This window comes from Saccopteryx bilineata, chromosome 1 (assembly GCF_036850765.1).
Source record: "Saccopteryx bilineata isolate mSacBil1 chromosome 1, mSacBil1_pri_phased_curated, whole genome shotgun sequence".
Taxonomy (NCBI): domain Eukaryota; kingdom Metazoa; phylum Chordata; class Mammalia; order Chiroptera; family Emballonuridae; genus Saccopteryx; species Saccopteryx bilineata.
The window spans coordinates 253,035,397-253,059,730 of record NC_089490.1 but is presented as its reverse complement, the minus strand read 5'-3'; the positions used below and the strand labels follow the sequence as shown (position 1 = coordinate 253,059,730).

At 48.1% G+C, this 24,334-nt stretch overlaps 1 protein-coding gene across 1 annotated transcript in view; it reads left to right on the top strand.

Annotated features, from left to right (window-relative positions):
• LOC136319496 (chondroitin sulfate proteoglycan 4-like) overlaps positions 1–22,963 on the top strand; it is a 46,794-nt gene extending 23,831 nt beyond the window's left edge. The window contains 6 exon segments of the mRNA XM_066252740.1: positions 1,223–1,421; positions 5,155–5,286; positions 7,081–7,253; positions 19,010–19,193; positions 19,831–19,900; positions 20,330–22,963. Coding sequence (XP_066108837.1) covers positions 1,223–1,421; positions 5,155–5,286; positions 7,081–7,253; positions 19,010–19,193; positions 19,831–19,900; positions 20,330–22,307 — 2,736 coding nt within the window. The 3' untranslated portion in view covers positions 22,308–22,963.
• The last annotated feature ends 1,371 nt before the right edge of the window (positions 22,964–24,334 follow it).

Genomic DNA, 24,334 nt, shown 5'->3' with positions numbered 1-24,334 from the left:
ACCTCTTTCTGGATGGTTGCTGTCATCGCCTGCTGGACTCCCTTGCTCCCAGCCTCAGCTTACCTCAGTCTCTTCCTGAGCCAGAGGCCAGAGGACTCTGCCCCGCCCCGGGCCAGAGCAGCCTAGTCCCCACCTAACGCTCCACAGCGCTCCCCCCCTGCACTCGGGGGAAGCCAGGGTTCCCAGGGGGCCCTCAAGTCCCTGCAGCGTTTGCCTTCTACCACGTGTCTGACTCCCCTTTTCGCTGGCCACCTGGCTTGTCCTGTGCCCCCACCGAGGCTGTTCCCTCTGCCAGTTCCCTCCCCTGGCTCCTCTTTCGCTTCCTTCTGATTTCCCTCAAATGAGCCTCCCAGCTAACCCCCGCCCCCAACTCCAGAACCCCTCATTTTGCTCCAGTTAAATCTTTTTCATGGCACCTGGGACCTTCAAAGAGAAGACACAGTTCATGTCTGCGTGGTGCCTGCCGTTTCCTCCCTGGTTCCTCTTCCTCTCCACGGAGGGCTGCTCCATGACTCGATGACAGGGCTCCTGGTCCCTGGAGTGCCTGGAATGCCTGGCGTCACCTGGGAGTCCCCTGGCACATGCAGAGACTCCGTGCACAGCATGCTGTCGGAAATGCTCAGGCAATGCAGTCAGATCTCACGTGTGGTTGGAAAACGGGAGTTCCCCAGACACAACGCTGTTGCGCTCAGCTCAGCGGACACTGCACGGCCACCAGGGCCAGCCACCTGCTCTCCCGCAACCAGGGGGATGGGGGAAGGAAGAAGGACCAATGTGTGTTTGTTTTTCCTTCAACTATTTAAAAGCAGATGAAATCACTGGCTTCTTAAAGCGATGAGTAGAATTCCTTCACTCCACTCTTGTGGGTTGTGCGCGCCAGCCACACAGGAGGCCTGTGGTAGCCGTCTGCCTTTATCACTGTTGCACTTTTTATAGATGCGTATGTTCCTTAAGTAGCTAATTTTGAATAAATAATTCTGGATCCTGTTTTTACTGAAACCTCGTAACTCTCATGAATTAAATGAACACTATGACATGCATTTAATGATGTGTCTGTTTCGAATTAAGAGGCCCCACGCTTCAGAAACGCTGGTGAATTGCTTTGGGTTTTAAATCTTGGAGCAAGGGGCCAGGGTCTGTCTGTCTCATTGCGATGCAGTTTACCGATAACACCGCGGTTGGAATGGGTCCTGGTGAGACCTGTGTTTCTCTTCTTTTGAAGGTCTGGGTGAATTCTGTCACCGAGGTTAGCCGTGCCGATCTCTGTGCAGAGGACGCAGACTCGTCCCCACAGGACCTTGCCTACGGGGTCACTCCACCCAGCAATGGACACTTGGCTCTCAAGTCCCTTCCTGGTCAGAGCGTCCGCAACTTCACGCAGGCTCATATCAACGACGGCCAGCTAGTGTTTGTGCACACTGGTAAGTCCCAGTGAAAAATAGTGGAAGCTAAAGTGTGTTCCAATCAGAGGTCAACCTGCGTGTAAGTAGACCTGAGCAGCTGCTGGCTGAAAATCACCAGCCACCTAGAACTTTTCAGACTCAATTCTTTTTTTTAAACAAGTGACCCATGTTAGTAAGACTAATGAGAGCTAACATTGGAGAGGACAGCTCACATGTGGCTTACTCCATTATCACGCAGGGCCTGTGCTCAGCCTTGTCCTGATCACCCCCTGCTCCCCCTGCTAACACAGCCTCTCTTCCCTGCCACCCTGCCTCCCTTCCCCTGCCCTGGCACTGGGGTTAAATGGATTTGTTTGTTTGTTGTCAGTCTTCCCACTAGAGCACACGTGCTTCAAGAACAGGCTCTTTGTTTTGTTCCTTCTGCATCCTCAGAACCTTCAACAGTAACTGGAAGGTAGTAAGTGCTGAATAAACACTTGCTGAAAGAATGAAATGATATCAAATACCTATTATGGGGCAGGTAGTGTTCTAAATGCTAAAAATACATTAGTGAGTAAAACAAATCTATTTGTTTAATGAATGGACACATCAGTGAAGGAATAGACGAATGAATGGAGGAACTATCAGTGTAATTGAAGCGACCCTGATATTAAAACGCTTTTGTTTTTCTTCCCTCTGTTCGTCCATCGATCAATAAGCCACAATGCTGTAAATCTGCAGGAGGTGGGACCCAGTCTGGTTTGGTCTCCGGGGGAAACAGCCCCGTCCCAGGTCCCAGCCTGCAGGAGGCGGTGGAAGGGAGTGTGAGCTAGGGCACAGGATGAAGGATGGGAAAGCTAAACTCATAGCTTCTCAGACAGTCTGCAGAAAAGATAAAACATCTCCTAAGTCCCAGGGTAGTGATTTTCTGCTTATCTTTGCGGCAAATGCAAAGAACCCCCCCTCCCTGAATAATCTGAAAGTAATTTACTATAAACTCTCTCATCCAGTGATCCTAAACCTGTAGCCTGAGGACCTGTGAGGTTCATGTTATGCAACAAGATCCTGAATCGACCCACAAATGTGCTGCAGCATTTGCTCCTAGATTGAATGACCCTTTCCACGTATGTGTGTTTCTGTTTCTTACTTGTGTGCAGATGTGCTGATTAATAAAACACAAATCATTTAGAGAGGCCCTGAACTGAGGGGAGGGATCAGCCGACCATGTGTGGTTTTGATTAGTGAATACCCCCAAATCCAGGTATTATTAGGTGAGGACCTAGAAAGTTCTTCATTTTTTTAATGAAAAGAATATCATATTTTCGGACAGACTTGCTTTGGTGATGCGCATAAGGGAAGTTTCAAATTTCTAAACTGATGCCGTTTGCAGTGGAAAGGGACTCTGGCCCACGCCGGGCGCTGCAGGAAGTGCGGCCCCTCGGTCCATTTCATGTCATTTGCAGGAGTCCTCTGAGCCATGGGGAGTAATGACCCCATTTTACAGATGAAGAAACTGAGGCTCAGATGGATGTAAGTTGGTCTGACCCCGACCCTGGGCCTTCTCCACTGCCAGCCACCCGCCCAAGGCTAGAGGATGGATGTTACTATTTGCAATGAAGGGTCCATGTAAAAACGAGGCCCCGGGATTGCTTTATTTGTCAACTGCCGAGGCTACCACTATGCGCTCTTGGCAAGTGGGAACAAAATTATTTCTCCTTAAAAAGCAGGGAGGAGAGAGAGTCAGAGGTAGGCTTTTTGAGAGCAAATCCATCACGCGTCGTAAGTGGACGGGAGGCAGCAACGGCTCTCCCAGTGGCTGGGGCCCAGCTGCCAACCAGACCGCTGCTGGAACCAGCTGCCTGGCCCACCACAGCTGTTCATCAGCAGCTCCGCACAAAAGCTGGGGTCTAATTAGTCCCCCTTAGCATGTCCTCTTTGCAAAGTGCCCTGCATTAATCTCATTACAGGCCACATAACAACATAAGGAGGTGGATGGAGCCAGGATGGGAGAGGCTAAGTGGTTTAGGGTTGCCCTTCTGAGAGCTCTGTCAGGAAAATCTGAGGTTAGCAGCAGAAGACCCTGCAGGTCCCGCCCCCCTCCTCCACCCCACCCCACCCTCCTTCCCGCTCTCTGCTCATGATTCCTGTGATAGTTAGGGCATTCCCAGTGTATTATTCTAGGCTTGGTTGTGATAGAATTTTTATTGATTCCATTTCCATTTTATTTCCAGATCCATGAACTGTTCACAGGGCCCAATGGCAGAAAGCATCCTCCCCCTAATTTCATGTTTCATTCCAAGTGCTATGTCCAGTAAAAACAAGCCACCAAACAAGCGAACACATTGGGTTGCAGGCCCCTGTTCTAAATTAGGTGGACTCAGAATTCTCTCTCTCTTTCTCTCTCTCTCTCAAGCATGACTTTTTCTGCTGAAAAATTTTGGAAGTCTGTAACCTTTCTAAGAGCGAGAGGAATCAGACCTCTCAGAGTTATCAGAAGCTGTTAAGCCACCAGCTGAGCCCTTTATTAAATCATGTTATTAAGGGAGCCTGGCTGTGCCTTCTTTGTTCCTAGCCACATGTTCCTGAGGGCAACAAAGAGGACATTTCTGGCCATTACTTGATTCAGGGACCTGGGAACTCTGGAGTCCCTGCCGATAAACACTTTCAGAGCGTAGTGGGGTGCGCACCTCCGGCTGTGCACACTGCACCCAGCCGGGTGCTGTGTGAGCCAGGCTGGGGAAGCACCCTGGGGCGGGGGGGGGGGGCACTGGTTGATAGGGGGCTGTCTCCAGGTGGGTTTTCTGCATCAGTTAATGTACACCTTTACTGGTCTCACCTGTCCCTTGACAGGAGTGTGAGGGTAGAATTCTCTTCTTGCAGGAATGTAGCCAAAGTGGTCCTGGATCTTTCCCCTCTTGGTCCCAAACAGCTAGTTTGAGAGAGAGGAATGTATAATTAGGCTTTATTGGGGGGTTGGGAGGGGGGTGGAGCTCAGTGTTATTTACTTCCCCCTTATTTTGATTTTCAGTGTGATCAAGTAAGCCTTATCAATATTTCAGAAGTTGCTAGTGTGTGTGTGCGTGTGTGTGTTGTATACATGCATCACTTTTACTGATGTAAGTTGATTCTGAATAATAAAAGGCAGGTAAAATTCATTACAATTAAAAAAAATTTGGAGGCTTGACTAGGCAGTGGTGCAGTGGATATTGTGTCGGACTGGGACGTGGAGGACCCAGGTTCGACAACCCTGAGGTCGCCAGCTTGAGTGGGCTCATCTGGTTTGAGCAAGGCTCACCAGCTTGAGCCCAAGTTCGCTGGCTTGAGCAAGGGGTCACTCACTCTGCTATAGCCCCCCGGTCAAGGCACATATGAGAAAGCAATCAATGAACAACTAAGGTGCTGCAACAGAAAGTTGATGCTTCTCATCCTTTCCCCTTCCTGTCTGTCCCTATCTGTTCCTCTCTCCGTCTCTGTTACACACACACACACACACACACACACACACAAATTGGAGGCAGCATCTTTGCTTTGTTTTATTATGTCACAGGGGAGGGGGAGAGGGGATACACATTTTAGACCTTTATGGATGGTCTTTTAAGTTGGTGTTCTGGCAGTATTTGCTCTGGAGAGCTCAGTGACTGTAGCCCCACACTGCCCCCCCACTGCTTGGGGGGGGGTGCTTTGCAGGGGCGTGGGGTGGGGGAGAGAGTGAGAGTGGGTGCCTCTCGCAGGACAACCAAATTGACCAGAGTGTCATTTTTTTCTTGGAAAGGAGCGATGTCAGGAGGCTTTGACTTTCAGGTCACCGACGGCTTGAACTTCGCACCACGGCAGACCTTCAGCATCACAGCTCGGGCTCTGGTCATCCGCTTAGAAGTAAACAGAGGACTGAGCCTCTTCCCAGGCAATATTTTACCTTGAGTGTTTGGGTTTCATTGTTTTCCAGTGTATTTAGAAAGTTCTGCCTTCATGGTATAGGGTGTCACCTTTTACCATAGAGTGATAGCAACAACAATAAGAGAGTCCCAGAGAGGATCTTCTTTTTGCAGGAATTTAGCAAAAGCACGGCTGTTTTTCTGCCCCACCCTGTCCCCTCCCCTGTTCCTCAGAAGAGGGTAGGTTGGTCAAGGGCCAAGACCAATGGCGGGAGGAACTACTGCAGCGGGAGGAACTACTGCATCTTTATGGTCCATGTGCACCGTTTCCTCCTATCTCCTCAGAGTCTTTGAAACAAGGAAAGCCTCCAGGTCTTACAGTTTTCCCTCCCTCCCTCCATCCCTCCTTCCCTCCTTCTTTTCTTGTGCATCCAGGGACTATAGGGGATTCCACTGCTGTTTGCCCAGCGGTCACCTCAGCCCGGCCGAGGGGAAGGATCTAAGTTAGCATCTCTGGCTCAGCACCCACATCACAGGGCCAGGAAAAGATGTACCCAGTGGCACAGTATATAATACAAAAAGGAGAGGAAATAATTTAAACTTGCATTGAGGTAGACAGCACAGGAAACAATAAAATTTATATTACAGTTAAAAAAAAAGTTAAAAAATCAAGCCTTGTGATTTATTTACTTGTTATGAAAAGCTAGTAAAATACAGATAGGGAAAAACACTAATCATTTTATGAATTATGGTTACCCCAGCCAGTTGTTCACTACTGGGAAGTTTTTAAAAATACCAATGCCTTGGCCTCCCCTGAATGGAGTCTCTGAGATGTGGCCTGGCCATGTATGTTTTTGAGCCCCAGGTAGTTCTGAAGTGCAGCCAGGATTGGGCCCCATGGGGCTAGGCACGGGACTAGTCTTTGATAAGCTCACAGGAAGCCAGTGTGTGTGTGGCTTACAGAGGTGGGGTGGCGTGGTTGTCCAACAGTCGGCCAGTGGTGGTGGGAACTCCCACGCTCTATAGCACACCGAGAGAAACTTCTCTCCCGGTCACTTCAGAAACAGAGACAGTAGCGGCACATTTTAGGAAGCATTGTGAAATTTTGAATTGCCTTAAGCATTTGAGATCGTGAAAAGAAACCTTATCAAAATCCTATTGAAGACCTATTCACTCAGATTCTTTTAGTCTGAACACTTTCTAAGCTCCATAGTTTTTCTCTGAGAATAAGTGTGGTGCTTCTCTTGATTTTTTTAAGGTGATTGGGATGCCATTGACTGTTTTAATAAAATGAGCAAGCAAACAAACTCCTGTATCCTAGTAGTTTGAAAAATACAGTAATCCATAAAAATAATGTTCTAAAATTGGGGGAGGTGTGATCGCGGCAGAAGATCACATGGCTTTCATGGATTCGGGCTGGACTCTGGTTTTGTCATTGAAGATCATTGTACAATATTAGGGTAAAGGGATGTTATAGCCACCACAGCCTAGAGAGTGTGCAGTTTCTGGTGCCTGTTTTACCAAATATTCTGTAAGAAACGTATTAAAGTGGCCCAAATTCCCTGGGTCACCTTTCTGGAACTATATAAAATGTATAGCCTTCATGGCCCTCTGTTTAACCTTTGGACACAGTCCCAAGTCATGGACTCCTCTCCTGGGTCTCTGGCCTCAGGAGCAAAGCATACCCATGGTGAGCCCCTCACAGCCCAGTTTCAAGCCAGACGCTCCCTGGCGGAGCTCCTGGGGTCTATAAAGGCCACTCGGTTAGCCAGCAGCTCTCATGTGCTCCGTACACACACACACACATTTGATTCTTCACTTAGGTTCCACGAAGGCCCTTACATCTGGGGACCTGAGAGCTGTGGCCAATGACGTGGACAGTGCAGGAAACAGAACGGTGACTTTCATGGTCATGAGTGCCCCGAGACTTGGGAGGCTGGTGCGAGTCAATGCGGACAACAGCTCCGAGGGTGTCTCCGTGTTTACACAGGATCTGGTGAGTACTGATGTCCGTCCATCCGTCCATCCGTCTGTGCAGCTGCACAGGGCTGAGTGTCCCTTCATCCCACGCAGCCAGGCCGATGTGCCCCTCGGCCCAGGCAATACCCCATTTCCCCATGCGGGCTGCAAAACCAAACGCTGTGGGAAGCCCCCCATGCAATACTATGGTCAGAAAACATGAGCAAGTTCAAGCTCAGTGTCTAATAAATAAAAAGGGGTCCTGTATCACTGAAGACAGATTTCAAAGGAAATTGAGAGCACAGTCACAGGAATGAACCTGCAGGAGGTGTCTGTATATGTTCATATGTAAGGTGTGATGCTATATACGTTATTTCATACCTTATAGTCCTATGTGTCCAGATAAAGACGTGTGTGTGAATTCAATCTGTATCCAGAGGCATCTGCTTTAAACTTGGCTGGTATTGTACCCACCCCACCGCCTAGCTTTCCATTTCATGGATACAAACCTTCCAACCTTTTGGTTCTGTCCTGAGTTGCATCCTGGGAATCTGACTGACGGGACGTACTTGCTTATGTGTGATTTTATTTTCTAGAAGTCCACATTTCCAAATGGCCTTCCAAAAAGTAACCACTTCTCGTTGGCCTTTCAACTTCTTCTTTCATTCTTGAACAGTGTGGACCAGGGTCTGACCGTTCGTTGATGTGGCTGACTGTAGGTTTACACGACTAAAGAATAAAAACACTGAAGTCAGGGTTAGAGGAAACGGCACGTGGGCACCCGTGCCACCTTTAACCCCGGAGCCTAGCTTCTCTCCAGCGTGACTGGCAGGAGGGCATGTAGCCTTCTCTTTGCCACCCTCTTCGTCCGGGATGCATTTAAGGGAGGAGAGCATGGGGCTTGTAGAAGCTCTGGAGGGATACTGGAGAGAGGAAGTATGCATTCTCCAGCTCACAGGTGCAGCCTGGAGGTGAACAAAAGGCTGAGGGTGAAATCTGTATTCTCTGGGGAGCTTACTATATCCACAGGCACCCAGACCTCCCAGGGTCAGCTTGCATTCTGAACACTGACATCAGTCACTTAGAGATGCCTTGGCTCTCAGCCTTTGTTTTTTTATTTTATTCTTAAAAGAACTTGATGATGATTATTTAAAGCATTAGTTTTCACTACTTTTTTGTTGCTGTTGTTGTTGTTTGCAAATAGATGGTATTTTAGATTGATATGGTGTGGATGCGGTAGCCAGGGTCCAGCAGGGTACGCTGCAGCAGCAAACAACCCTTACATCTCAGAGGCTTACAGTAACACGTTTATTTCTCACTTACATAGTAGATAAGCTGTGGGTCTCTCCGTTATTCTGGGGTCCAGGTTGAAGGGGCAGCCCCTCCCTTGGACATTGCTGTATTTGCAGCAGAGGGAAAAGTGGTGACCGCAGAACCACATGGTGACTCTTTATTATTTTTTTAAGATCAAGTTTATGGGGATGACATTGATGAAGACAATGCTATAGGTTTCAAGGGTACATTTCTGTGCTACATCATCTGTCTACTGCCTAGTGTGCTGGCCACCCAGAGTCAAATCTCCTATTTCAGTGGTCCCCAATCCCCGGGCCCCAGACCGGTACCGGTCCATGGGCCATTTGGTACCAGTCCACAGAGAAAGAATAAATAACTTACATTATTTCCGTTTTATTTATATTTAAGTCTGAACGATGTTTTATTTTTAAAAAATGACTATATTCCCTGTGTTACATCCATCTAAGACTCACTCTTGATTCTTGTCTCAGTCACATGATACATTTATCCTTCCCACCCTAAAGGCTGGTCTGTGAAAATATTTTCTGACATTAAACCAGTCCGTGGCCCAAAAAAGGTTGGGGACCACTGTCCTATTTGATCACATGTTGACTCTTAAAGTTTGTGCTCAGTAGTGAGGTGGATCACTGTGCTCACATCTGATTGGCTAAAGAAAGTCACATGAGCAAGCCTCAAGTCAAGTCAATGAGGCGGGGAGGGAGGAGGCGGCCTGGAATACTCAGAACAAGAGACCCACCTACCCTTGTGGGCAGCCTGCTTATCAGAGCACTGCTCATAATGCAGGGCGGGCCAGGTGCAGGTTCACAGTTGTTTGCATAGAAAATAATACAATAATTAAGAAATACTAATACAAGAATAGCTCCGTGTTTCACGTACTCACAACTGCAAACCGACGTCTGCCCCACCCTGTGTAGAGCACATTTTCCTATGAAAACAAACCACCTTCAGAGTATAGCACATTTGTAACTAGGAAAACTAGGAATGAAAACTCTAAGCTAGTTCTAGGGCCCCAGGGGCAGGCAATGTCTCAATCGGTTAAAATCCAATTATTTTAAGGTTTTCTTTCTTTTCTCATTATTCCTTTTACTTTAAGAACCAAGAAGCAAGTATAAAAAAAAAGAGAAAGAAAGAAAGAAAGAAAGAAAGAAAGAAAGAAAGAAAGAAAGAAAGAAAAAGAAAGAAAGAAAAAGTAACAATGGCAGGTATTAGCTGAATTTGGTGATGGATTATATGGGGGTTTGGGGACAGTGAGGGGCCCGCACAGGGCTGTCTGAGACCAGGGGCCTCTGGCCAGCTGCTGGTCCTTGTGGGGACAGGGGCGGGCTCCAGTGTGAAAGCCACAAGTCAGGTGTGGGGAAAGGAGTTTTGTTCTTCTCGGAGGGGCCAGGTGTACAGCTCTTCTCACCACCACCGGTGCTGTCCTCTCCAAAGTGTGCACCACCCACCCCTGGCTCGGGCCCTGGCCTTGGGCTGTAGTGACTCAGAGGAGAAAGGAGAGTTCCTATTTGTACACCAGGCACCAGACTGCATGTGAGGCTTCTTATGCGAGTCCCCTCCCTGAGGTGACGATTCCTGTCTCTGTAAAGCAGCGTGGGAAATAGATTCTCAGAGACTAGAAATTCAGCTCAGCGGCCCACATGCTCTGTGTTTCTGGTGTGGGTGTGAACAGGGCATATAATATAGGGGTCAGGTGCCCTGTTTCTGCTCCTTGTTTGGCTACTGATCACTCGTGACTGAGGCCATTCATTCGCTTGGATGCCCAAGTCAGAAGATCTGGATTAGCTCTGTGAGTTAGGGCAGGTTATGTATCCTTTAAACCTCGGTTTTCTCATCTGTAAAGTGGAAGTAGTCATCATAATTGTTGAAACCATGTCCCAGGTGCTGTGCTAATCTTTCTTCTGTACTATTCATAATCTCAGGACACAGGCTTGATCCTACAGCACAGAAAGGTTAAGCAACTTGCCCTCAGTTACAGAGCCCAGAGGCACCAGGGTTTAAACCTAGGGCTTTGACTCTGGGTCCTGCTTCTGTCCCTTTCTGCTGTACTCTCCTCTTGGAGTTTGTAATGGATGACCATGAACTGAATACAACGCTGCTTAGTGCACTGCCGTGGACACTAAATAAAAGGGTAGCTAAGGCTGCTGTTATCTTTTTTGTTTTTGGAAATATAAGCATTTCCTTTCCTCTCACAATAGCCAAAAGGCTCGTTTATCACAGGGGCAGGCAGTTTTCCGGGACACTGGAACTGGCTGCTGTGTTTAAAGCGCTGTGGTGATGAAATGAATGGAAATGAGGTCACGAGAAGAGAGTGACCTTTGCCTCCCACTAGAACCTGCTTACTGTTTCCCTTTGGGGCAGAGTCCCTGGTGTTCTGGAACACTGGTCCCTGTGCAATGGGGCAGGGAGGCGCTGAGGAAATGTCAGGGGGGCCCATCCTGGGTGGAGCACTTGGTGCTTGGGTGGAGCACCAGCTGGAGGCAGAAGGAGTCCTCCGGCTGGGGGCAGGGGTGGGGGGTGGGAGCTGCTGAAGCAAAGTTGAAGTGTTTTACAGGATATGTTTGGCGGCCTTTCTAAATTTCTATGAGTGAATTTTATGGGAACACTTTCCGCTTCCACAGCCATGAAGACTCAGTAATGGGGCCAGAGGAGGGGAGTGCAGAGAAACCTCAATGGGGGTCAAACCCAGAGGGCTCACCCTGGCCCTCCCCAGCCTGTGTGTTTTTCTGAGCATGAAAATAACAAAACTGTTGTGAACTAGAATTAGAAAACATGAAAGCACTGACATTTCTGTTGAGAAATGTAAGGCAGGGCATCCTCAATAAATTCAGTCCAGTTGGTGTTCAACCTAAAGGCATCCCAGCTGTGAGCAGCTTGTGTGTCCAGAAATGCACATTATTTTTTTGTTGTTTCTTTGTTTGCGACTTGGAAAGAGAGAGAAACTTATTATTCATCTTCCTGACTCCCCTCTCCCAGATCCTGTCTCCTTTTTTTGCATGCAAATGGAATATGAAATCTTTTCCTGAAATAAGCAGTTTTACAGCCTCTATCAAACTGGACCTGGTCAACTCTTGGCCCTTTTACAATGGCTCAGTTTACTTTCCCAGTAGCTTCCAGAACATTCGGGAGGTAAAGAAATGGTGGGGTGGGTTTCGGAGGTGGCGACAATGGTCAGATCCTATTCTCTGAAATTACTTCAAGCAAACATTTATTGAGCACGTATTATGTGCTTTGATTAGACTGCTTCCAAATCAGGTCAGTGGGAAGAGAGATTATGCAGGAAACCACTTTAGTTGTGAAAAGAGCTCAGAACCATTCAACCACATTTGCGTCATCAAATGGCTTTGGACGCTTCCTGGCTTTCTAGACCAGGTGTGCTCATTTCAAGGGTCAGTTCCAGTCAATAACCTGCTGAGTGTCCAACCAGGAGAAACTTTAGGGGAGGTGAGGGTTGAGTGCTCCTTCAACCTTGACCTTAAAGGACTAAAAATGTTCCTAGCGCCGTAGCACCTCGTCTGAGGGAGGGAAAACCACTGTCTTTTGCCCATAAAACCCGCACCTTTTCTTGCTTTGGATGGGCCAATAAAAATGACCATTTTAGTGAGTGGCTCTGTATGGATTTATCTGATGAAGTAAATCTGGACACTGTCCATTATGCTTAATATCATGCATTGGCCAAGTAATTGTGGAGAAAACATCTGTTATAGTTCAAAATATTTTCTTATCCCAGAATACACCAACTATTTTCTAAGCTCTACCATGTTAAGCTACCCATAGAAACAAGTACCATTCTTGTTTTTTACCATAAATATTCCATCTGCTTACAGGGGAAAAGCTAAACCACAAAAAACTTGTGGGAAGATCTTATATCCTGAAGCATTAAATACACGAATATACAGAAGAAGTGAATCATTGTAGGGTTACAATGAAACAAAAAGCCTTTTACAAATTAGAGATGTTACTATTTATTTCAGAGAATGTGAGGACCAGTAAAAATTGCATTCTCTCTAGCCCCAATCCTTTCCAAAGTAGAGCACGGAGCTAATGGAGCGGTTCTTGTTCCAGGGCTCTGCTGGGTCATTAGCAGAGTGTTCTGGTTCTGAGACATGTGACGCCTGGCCTTTTTCCTTTTTCATAGTGCGGCGATTGCATCTCAGCCCCTGTGCTGCGTGGACGGAAGAGCAGCCTGCTTGCCTTTGCTGCTGCTGCTGCCAGACAGACGGCTGTCTCCAGGGCCACACATGGGAAACAGTGCCATCCATTATGAATTTTGTCTAATCACCTCTTCCCTCAGAATTTGGATTTATTGCTTAGGATAACACATTAAGGCATTGTGAACGTATTCCCCATAGGATAGAAATTCATCTGTTACAGCTTAATGGAGAATACCACGGGATCATTTAAAAGTGTCCGTTAGTTTTCTGAGCAGGGAGGATAAGGTTCTTGGTGTCAGTGACCTCAGTCATCATTTTGGATATTTTCTGCCAGTTTATTTGTTTGAGTTTTTTTTTTTTTTAGAGAAATAGAGACTGAGACAGGAAATAGAGAGAGAGAGTGAGGAAGGAGAGAGATGAGGAGCATCAACTCGTAGTTGTGTCACCTTAGTTGTTCATTGAATGCTTCTCATATGTGCTTGACTGGTGACCCCTTGCTCAAGCCAGTGACCTTGGGCTTCAAGCCAGTGACCTCGGGACCATGCTGATGATCCCGCGCTCAAGCCAGCGACCTCATGTTTAATCTGGCAAATCCATGTTCAAGCCTGTGACCTTGGGGTTTCAAATTAGGCACCTCAGTGTCCCAGGTCGATGCTCTCTCCACTGTGCCACCACCGGTCAGGCTGTTCTGGCAATTTTAGCTTTGCCTTTACAGGTCACTGAGTTATCTGCAAGCATGTTTTTCCATGTGTAGCAATGATTGTGTTGTGTTGTCACCGTAGTCATCATTCATGGTTCACGCTGGCAATTGGCTGATGGATCCCAGCCTAATGAATGCCTTCTCCTTGGCTAAGTTTCTGTATTACTGCTGCTGTTGAGTGGCAGCGACAGAGGAGAACTGGGAAGCCTCACCTAGTCACAGTGGCAGCAACGCAGAACTGGGAAGCAGCCTTTCTTCAACTCACCACTTGTCGTCAATACAGTACATAGAATGACTGCATCCTAGCCAGTCAGAGCACAGACTGGCCTGTGTCTCCCTTGTCGCACCTGCCGCCTTACTCCTGCTAGACTCCTTGGGGTTGGAGAGCACATCTTGCGAATTTTGTGGTAGCCTACGGTCTCACTGAGCTTCCCATCCTTTAGGGTCGGTGTTGTGGGAAAAGCATTAATTCTGGAGTCCCATGGGACTAGACTAAACACTGGGCTCGCCCACTTGCTGGATGGAGGTGAATTATTGAAATTTTCTGAGCCTCAGGTGGGCAAAATAAACACACCAAAAAACAACATTAAATAAATTGAGTTACATAATATGCCTAACAGAGTGCTTAGCACATACTGATGACTCAGTAGAAGTTAGGCACCATTTGCATGTTTTTTGTTAAATAAATGAGTAAGAAATGCCTTGGATGCCTTATTTCTGCTGCTTCATAGTGTAAATACATTATACATCATAGTTAAATTTTGTGAAACACTTTTAAAGTAGTTTATGTGTTTGTTAAACCAGTATTTATTGAAATGCCATGTATAGACTGGTGAACTAATACTTGTTTACAAAGCAGCTAGAAGTAAGTTTGTGGAGTATGTGCCAAAATTCCAGCCTACCTATTCCATGGTTTTGATGGAAAATATTTTATTAGGCATGCTTTCGAACTTCCTGATTGCCTGATACTTGCGCTGAGCTTCCCTAAGAAACTGAGGACAGCCTTGCACCTTAACCAGACCCCCTGGTGGCCCAGCAAGGGACTGGTCAGTGAGGTGCGTGCTTGGAAGACCAATCGAAAAATACTCAGTGCCTGCCATTTTGAGCATCAATGTGGCTACGGGTCAATTAGGTCAAATGTACATCTGTAATTGAGATCTTATTCTATATTTTAATGCAGAAATGGAGGCTCAGAGAGAGTAAATGACTTGCATAAAAGCCACAGAGCTGAGAGTTGGTAGCATTCATATTTCAATTGAGGTCTGGTCAATTCAAGGCTCCAATTTTAGGACACGCCTCTGCTTCCATTTTCATATTAATATGTGTACAGACGAGTAGCAATTCAGGCAGATGGGACCACTGTGTCCACAATGAAGTGCTACGGGAGAGAGCACTTCGTCCACACTCTTGGGGCCCGGCTTCTGGTCCCAGCTCTGCTACCACGTAGCCCTGCGACTGAGGATAAGGGAGAAGATGCCTAAGTTCCCAGCTCCTCTGAGCTTCCTAGCAGTCTCTAAACTTGAACCCATCACAGAAAAGTCAACAGAGACCCTGGGCTTCTTAGAACCAAATCGATCTCTTTAGCCAGTGACAAACATTCCTCTGTGCACTTCTCTAGCATCCGAAGATATGAGACCCAGAGGTTTCGGTCCCAGAGAGCTAAGGGATGGTATTGTATTGTCCCTTCAGATAAAACACTATTCTGAGAAGGTCTAGAATTTGAAATCACAGGCCTACCCATTCATAGGCCAGGTAGGAATACAGCCTTGTTATCATCCTAGAGAAATGGACCAAGTTGTGTATGTGTGTGGGGGGCATATTGGGATAGGAATGACCCCTTTTTGAATTCAGAGTGCCCAAGGCATTTTTGGGTTCCTTCCCCTGTTCTGCATCATCAGAGAAATGGGCCATCAGAGAGAAGAGACTCTTGGTTCCTTCTTGAAGTTGATATAGTGAAACAACATGGATTTATAGGTTTTAAATTATTTTTTAAACTAAAAAAAAAGTTCAGACTTACAGAACAATTGTAAAACAGTAACAAAATTCCCATATACTGTTCATCTGTATCCCCCAACTGTTAGCATTTAACTAACTTTCCTGTGTGCACACACACACATACACACAGTCATACACATACATATACATACACACAGTCATACACACACACATACACACAGTCATATACACACACATATACATACACAGTCATATACACACACATATACATACACACAGTCATACACACACACACACTTCTAAAATTGCAGACATGATGCCCCTTTAACTCTAAATACCTCCGTGTGCATCTCCTAAAAACAAGGCCTTTCTCTTTTACCACTGCAGAGTAATTTCCAAAATCATGAAATTAACATGGATATAATCTATAGACTTTCCAAATGTCCTCTATAGCAAGAGAAAAAACAAACAAACAAACAAAAACAACCCACAGCACAAAGCATAGCATTTGGTCGGCAGGTGTCTTTAGTGTTCTTTAACCTGGACCCATCCTGTAGTAGTGCTGACATTTTTTGAGAGAACAGACCAGGGACTCGTAGAATGCCCCCCGTTTGGTTTCATCTGCCGTCTCCTCATGATCAGATGCGGGTTGTGCCTTCCTGGCAGGGACACCACAGAGGTGCTGGCGTCAGGAGGGGCTGTGGTCCATTCTGTCTGTCCCTCAGGGCAAGGGCGTTGCCTTCATCACTGGCTCAGGTGCTGTCTCCCAGGCGTCCCCACTCTGAGGGGGCTTGTCTCCCCTTTGCTATCAACACGAAGCTCATGAAGGCACTTTGCAACTATTTACCCTGTATCGCCTCCCACTTTTGTTTACTAGTTTTAGCAACTGTTTTCAGATTCCTGCTAGAAACATTTATTAGAGTGGTGGTTGCCAATCGGTGATTTTTCCCAGGCTGGATTTCCTTCTGCATTTATCGCATTACTTCTTCCACATCTACAGTGTTGCATTTCTAAGGACATTCCGGAAACATTCCATCCGTATCCAGAAAGATTCCATCTGTAACGGAGAAACTCTCTGGGCTCAGCTCAATCCATAAGAAACAAAAACCTCCCCTCTCCCCTTTCCTTAATCCCAGGGCCCAGGGATTCAGCTAAGTGATTTATCTAGCTGTATTTTTTTTTTCTGAAGTTGGAAACGGGAAAGCAGTCAGATAGACTCCTGCATGTGCCCGACTGGGATCCACCTGGCATGCCCACCAGGGGGCGATGCTCTGCCCATCTGGGGCATTGCTCTGTTGCAACCAGAGCCATTCTAGCGCCTAAGGCAGAGGCCATGGAGCCATCCTCAGCACCCGGGCCATCTTTGTTCCAATGGAGCCTTGGCTGCGGGAGGGGAAGAGAGAGACAGAGAGGAAGGAGAGGGGGAAGGGTAGAGAAGCAGATGGGTGCTTCTCCTGTGTGCCCTGGCCGGGAATCGAACCTGGGACTCCTGCACGCCAGGCCGACACTCTACCACTGAGCCAACCGGCCAGGGCCTACCTAGCTGTATTTAGCACAGTGGAAGTATGCAGACCTGTTGGAAGGTTTCCTAAGGCCAATTGCTTTTTGAGGTAACCAAATTTCTAATCCTTTTCTGAGATCCTTCTCTCCGTAGATTTACCCCATACTTTTCCTCATAAAGTCTTGGTTTCAATCTCCCTTTCCTACCCCCCTTCACTCCAATACACACACCTTAGAACCTGACTCTCACAGCTGATGAGGCAAAACCTGACCTCTAACCTCTGGCCTCTAATTAAAGGCCACTCACCTGAACCCTCCTTCAGGGCATGACTGGCAGGTGGACATTCCCCAGGCACTTGCTTCCCTGACTCCCACCTGGGCATCCGATCACCTGCTCCCCAGGCTTCAAGCTCACACACTCAAGATGCACCTGATAGAACTCTCCCTCTCTCCCATGCAAAATAAGGCAATTGGTTGTGCACAGTGTCTCACTCTTGAAATGACTTTTCAGAAGCAGAGCCTATCACAGACCTCTACCAATGTGTCCTGAAGGACACAGCCATGTTGGGGACTCTCCTTCTGTGACTTCCCTCTGAAGACTTCTGACCTTCATCTCCACTCTTCCATCTGTGAGCACCATTCTTTCCCTGAGAAAATCCCTTCCAGACTGTAGGTTTCAGGAAATCTTTAAATTATTCTAAGAATGGGTTCTATATGTATTTTCCAGGAACACTAATTTTCACTTATCCCAAGGGAGGAATCAACAAGATTGTCCACCTTCCAGGGAAACCTTTTCTCCTGGTTAATAGACTGTTACTTTTAATATTAAAAAAAACTGAACCTGTTTTGGCCCAGGCCAGCTAGCTCAGTGGTAGAGCATCAGCCTGGTGTGTGGAAGTCCTGGATTCGATTCCTGGACAGGGCACACAGGAGAAGTGCCCATCTGCTTCTCCATCTTTTCCTCTCTGTCTCTCTCTCTTCCTCTCCCACAGCGAAGGTTCCACTGGAGCAAAGTTGGCCCGGGCACTGAGGACGGCTCCATGTACTCACCTCAGGCACTAGAATGGCTCTGGCTGCAATGGAGCAGCAGCTCCAGATGGGCAGAGCATCGCTTCCTGGTGGGCATGCCAGGTGAATCACGGTCTGACTGCCTCCCCGCTTCTAACTTCAGAAAAATACAAAAAACAAACAAGCAAACAAATGGAACCTATTTTGCCTTACAACATGGTGCCTCTTTGAAGAGGGATGGGAACCTTCTAAGAACCATCCTCCAGTCCCAAAATCCATGGCACAGTCACCTCTTTCTTAGAGGAAGAAAGCATGACTAATCTTTTGTCATAAATCTTAAACTGGGAATAGACATGGCAGGATTGCTAAAAAAGATTGACTTCACCCCCAAGAATGAAGTTACTAGTTAGTACCAGCAATGACCATCTTTGGAGAAACTCCCGTGTCTCACGAGGAGCCTGGCTTCTTGATGAGGAGATGTTGAGACATGAGAGTTTCTTCTCCTTGTTGAAAATTCCCAAGAGACAGCATTTCCTTGCCTCCTCCTTGGATAGGATGAGGAACAAAAGACTCACAAACAGTTTTTTGGTGACTCTGAGGACGGAGGGCTTGTATTCCATGGAAGATCACTAGACCAGAAGCCTAGTTCTAGATACATCCCCTGGACCAGCGCAGTCCCCAAGTTCTGTTCATAAATACGGTATTCCCAAATGCTACTCTGTAAATGATGTAATAGGCAGTTTCGATGTAGACAGACACCTTGGCAAAATCCACACTGGTACATTCGGATATTGTCATAGACCACAGGCTGGGAAAAGCTGTGACCTATCGGAATTAAGAGTTGACTGTTCCATCTCCAGCCTTCCCTTGTGTGGTTACAGTTTTGGAACCTTCAGTCGCTGTTGTTGGAGGAAGGGCCACCCACGTGGAGATGGCATTAGTCATCTCAACATGAATGTGCTTTTCTTTCTCTGACAGATCACTTTTATCACTGAATCACTGAGGCTTGACCAATGTCACCGCACGTTTTAACATGACTGCACTTGCGTGGATATATGTAGTAATTTGAGCGTGATGAGCGGAGGAACCTGTCCAGCTCACATACATGTTCATCTCATGTTGTTCTTGAAGTGAGGCATTGATTTTTCTCACTTGTCTGCACAGGTCAATGAACAGCTGATATTATACCAGCATGTGGACCTGGAGAACACTGGCTGGACCGCGGAAGACTCTTTCACGTTCACGGCATCCTCCCCGCCGGCGGCTCTGGGCCTCCAGGAGTTTCATGTCACTATTTCATACGATGTTCATGAGCCTGGCCGGGCCAGTCGTCTGCTCGCCAATACAGGCACAGCCCCCCACCATGCTGTGGTCGGCACCTTGTCTCTGCTTATTAAAGTAGGGACGGTTTGGAGATAAGGATTTCCCTTTTTAATTGTCAGTGCCATGACGTCAGCCTTGGATGTCAAACTGACGACAGTGATAAAAAATATATTATTTCTTTACGTGCGCTCTTTGCCTGGGCCTCGTCTTCTCAAAGCGTTCATCGTTGTGGCTGCGGGAAGGACGGCACATGGACGTTAAAGAGTTTCATCTGAACTTCCCCATGGGAACTCACCATGCCTGTGACTGAACAGTGTTGGCAGAAAATGAAAGTGGCAAACAAAAAAATGGAAAAGGGTATAAAAAGCTGCAAGAGACTGTGTAGTGGTTGGTACGTTAGGAAATTGACATTTATAGACACTCAAGGTTTCAAACTCCCCTGCTGGAATGTTGGCTGGATATTGTGGGTGTGTATATTGAAAAATCTATTATTTTTCATATGCCTGGGGTAGCAATGCTAATCCACATTCTTGACCAAGAAAGGTGTTTTGAATAATCTGTTGGGACAAGCAAATTTGAGAGAGAATGTGCTTTATAAAAGCTGTCATCTGAAAGTTTGATGAGATACCACTTTGTTCTTGATATTTTCATTTCATTGACAGGGGCTGCTGTCCAGGAGGGAGACCAAGTCCTTATTGACCGATCTATGCTGAACGCGTCCAACCTCTTATTGAAATTACCCCAATCGAGCCCTGGCCGGTTGGCTCAGCGGTAGAGCGTCAGCCTAGCGTGCGGAGGACCCGGGTTCGATTCCCGGCCAGGGCACACAGGAGAAGCGCCCATTTGCTTCTCCACCCCTCTGCCGCGCTTTCCTCTCTGTCTCTCTCTTCCCCTCCCTCAGCCAAGGCTCCATTGGAGCAAAGATGGCCCCGGGCGCTGGGGATGGCTCTGTGGCCTCTGCCTCAGGCGCTAGAGTGGCTCTGGTCGCAACATGGCGACGCCCAGGATGGGCAGAGCATCACCCCCTGGTGGGCAGAGCATCGCCCCATGGTGGGCGTGCCGGGTGGATCCCGGTCGGGCGCATGCGGGAGTCTGTCTGACTGTCTCTCCCTGTTTCCAACTTCAGAAAAATGAAAAAGAAAAAAAAAATTAAAAAAAAAAGAAATTACCCCAATCCCAGCGTTCTTCCCACGAAATCTGGTTCCAGGTGACATTTCTTCCTCACCACGGAACCATTATGGTCGGAGAGAGCAATGTCACCAAAGGAAACCCCAATTTCCCCCAGGACATGATTAACAAGTTTAGAGTCACCTACCTTCACGATGACTCCGACTCACTGGCCGATCATTTCACCTTTGCCGTGTGGCCAAACCCAAAGAGCGAGCCTGCCACCGAGCCGGAGGCTGACTCTCTGGAAGAGGTGTTCCACATCACCATCTCTCCTGTTAACAACCAGCCACCAGCATTAAAGACAAAAGGGCTTCGGTTGAAGGTTCTGCAGGGTGACAGGCTGGTTGTGGGACCTGCAAGCCTGAAGGTGGAAGATCAAGACAGCCCTCCGGGGGAGATCAGGCACACGCTCCTCCGCACACCTACCAACGGCTTTTTGTCCCTGGCTCACAGCCCAGAGATACCTGTACACCATTTCACACAAGCTGACATTGACAACGCCCAGCTCTGCTTCACGCACGATGGGAGCCCGTCCCCCGGAATGTTCTACTTTAGTGTGACCGACGGCCGACACCGCCCGCTCTACAAGCTCTTCCACCTGGAGGTCATCCCCGTCACCATCACCCTGGTGAACCTCACGGACCTGCTTCTCCCCCAAGGCTGGACAACCGTCCCTGTCACCAGTGCTCACCTGTTTGCAGTGACCAATGGGAGGAGCCCCCAGATAACTTACAAGATGACACAGCCTCCCTGTAATGGACGCCTGCTCATGGAGAACCAGGTGGTCTTCCGTTTTGGGCAGGAAGATCTGGATGCGGGAAGACTCTCCTACCACATGACAAACATGTCGGCCTCCGAGGACCAGCTGCAGTTCTTCCTGTTCACGTCAGAGAGCAACCTGACTGGGCAAGTGCTGGGCATCCGGGTGCAGCCCCTCCTGCGGGCTCGGTCACATCTGACCGTTGCCAACGGAGTGGCTTATCGGCTGACGAGAGAGGACCTTGATGCTAGTGAGCTGGCTAACAGGACTAACAATAACCCCACATTTGAAGTGACAGGCCCCCCAGTCCATGGAAGACTTGTCCGGAGAGCGAGCCATGGCCCTGTGACAGAAGACGCCACTGTCTTCACTCAGAGGGACATCGACCAGGGGCTGGTGCTGCTCCAGCCACGCGCCAATGTGACAGGTACCAGTAGGCTCAACGACTCCTTCACTTTCCTGCTCAGGGCGGACTGTGTCCAGCCAGCAGTGGGCGCTCTCCTCTTCACTGTAGTCCCACCTGATGCCTTACTTTGGCAAACTCTCCCCCCTGATGTTTCTTCATTTGTCACTGCAGGTGACCTTGTGCCTCCAGCTCCCTCTCAGAGGAAGGCTGTGGGTTCCTTGGGACCCACATCACAGACAGAGGCTCTGTGGACTCTGACCCCAACCAGACAGCAGGAAGCAGGTGTCTGGGGAGGCCACGGCAGTGAAGGCCCCCCTATGGATGGCAAGACCTCTCCCACCAGGGTTCTTTGGCCACCAGCTGTCACCAAGGCCAGCCGGGGGGCTCTCACCCAGCCCGGGGAGAGCAGATACCTTCTGGTGGTCATCGTACCCTTGGCTGCTACCATCTTCCTGCTGATAGTCACTGTGGTGGCCGTGTGTGTCTGGCTTTGGGGCCAGAAGGTAGAAAAGACAAAATCTCTTATTGAGCCCCAGACCTCCCGGGAACCCACAACCACAAGTCCTCTGCCAGAAAGAAGCAGAACTGTCCCCACTGTCATAGTGACGCCCCTGGTACACAGCCCCAGCAGTTCCCCAGTCAGTCCCTTCTGGGCCCCACCGTGTGCACCAGTGGCCTCTCCAGTCACCGAGCCCCCGGACAAGTGTGCTCCTTGGGGGGCATGGGTGAATCTGCATCCCGACATGGTCCAGCTCTGCCGATGCACCAACCCGACGCTGAAGCACAACCAGTACTGGGTGTAGACCGTGGGCTGTTCCTCACTGACCACCTACTGTGTGCCAGGCACCGGGACAGGTGCTGAGTACAGAGGCAAAGAAGAGCCCGGTTCTGCTCGGCTGTGGCCCCATGGTGAGACGTGAATGGTGTTTCTTGTGACTTTGGTACAACACTCGTCTCACGGGCTCCCCACTGTGAACTCCATGTGACTCTGAGTGTGCAGAAGACGCGGTCAATAGGTGAACCATTTGCCAAGGTGCCATAGTACAGGTTGGCCCGTGGCCCAGAGCGGTGTTCAGTGGGGGCTGGCATTAGTGGGGGAAGGCATTGCACATCCCCCCCCCCGCCCCAGACTCTCTCTTTCTGAGGGAGTCAGCAGCTGGGTCCACAAGTGGAAGAGGCTCTTTTTCAAGTCAGTAAGTTGGTTTCCAGTGTTTTCTTGTCATGTCTTGTCCTCTGTGGACTGTCTCTAGCTTTAACCTCCAAATGCAGGAAATGTGCTGGTGCTCCAGAGGGTGGGGACCAAGCGGCCTCGTTGGAAGGTATCCACTGAACATGTTGTGTTGCAAGAAGCCTTTTCTATTCTGCTGTGTACAATCAACACTACTGTATCTTTGAAGCCCAGAAGAATAAAAAGTTTGTTAAAAGCGTTTGGATGCCTCAATTTGGGTTGACTTGACAACACATTGAAACCATGGCCAGTTTGTGTCTGGCTTGTGTGCTGGAGCCCCCGTGGGCACTCACATCAGCCTCTGTGCCTGGTTCTTGGGTGTGACCCCCAGGCCATAGTTTGTCAATCATTGGTTTAGCTAAACAATAAAGTGTTGAGTCATTTCAACAAACAAGCAGCCTGAGGTGGACATTCGAGGCTGGTTCAACAGTTCAAACATGTCACTGGGGACAGAAGCTCTTCTGTCCTTTCTACTCCACCTGCTGGCCTGTTGTCCTTGTGTCCTGGTCCTTGTGATCGTCAGATGCTAAGGCTCCAACAATACAATCACATGCCAAGGCAGGAGCCTAGTGGGAGAAATGGCCAAAGACCTTTTTTAGGATTTTACTATTATTATTATTATTATTATTATTATTAATCTTATCAAGGGAGTCTCTTCCAAAACATTTTTCTCTGTCTTGGATCTCATTGTTGAAAACCGAGTAATATTATTCCCAGCCCTTGGCCAACCACCAGCAAAGGGAGAGAGAATCTCATGCCTCACCCTCTCCCTGGGACGAGGACAGCATTCCAGTGGAGCAGCCCCCCATGTCGTCGGGGGATGATAGGGGGGGTGGCAATTAAATAGGCCATCCACAGAAGATATTTTGTGTTTTCATAATGGGTGCTGCTCGTATTGAGTGCATACAGGCCAAGGATGCTGCCCAATATCCAGTGATACATAGGACACAGCAAAGAATTATTCAGCCCAAAGTGTCAGGTGTGCCTAGGCTGAGGAGCCCTGCATTAAGCCATAATGAAGATTTTTCCTGTTTTCCCAATGAAGGATTCATCAAGGCATTCCAAGTCGAGGCAAAAACTGTCCCCTGAGAGCAGAATGTCTAAACATACTGAAAGTTCATGTTATCTTTGAAACGCTGATTGGCTGATAGTACACATGAACATCTTTAAAAGAGGATGTATTAAAAACCAAACTAAACTTGAGGGCAGACTCATTTCTTCCTATTTATTCTTTCAGGAAAAAAGATTTTTGCCTTATATCAACAGGTAGAACACATTGGGAAAACAACAACAACAAAAATATATGATGTAGGATATTTACAGAGGTAAAAATGAGGTCAAAATGTGGCCAAAAGTCTGGTGCCTCTGATGTGTTCCATATGGAAAAGCCCCCCACCCCCTGTTCTGCTCCCTCTAGGTTGCTTCTCTCTCCCAACCCCATCTGAACTGCGAAAACAGGTTTCCCAGTCTACAGAATGAACAGAAGCCCCGCATCCCTGAGCCCAGAGGCGACTACCCATGGCTGAGATCCTTGGATCCAATGCCACGGACTCCTGCTGCCGCCACCCCTGGTCACAAACAACTGCTGTGGGAAAAAGCCTC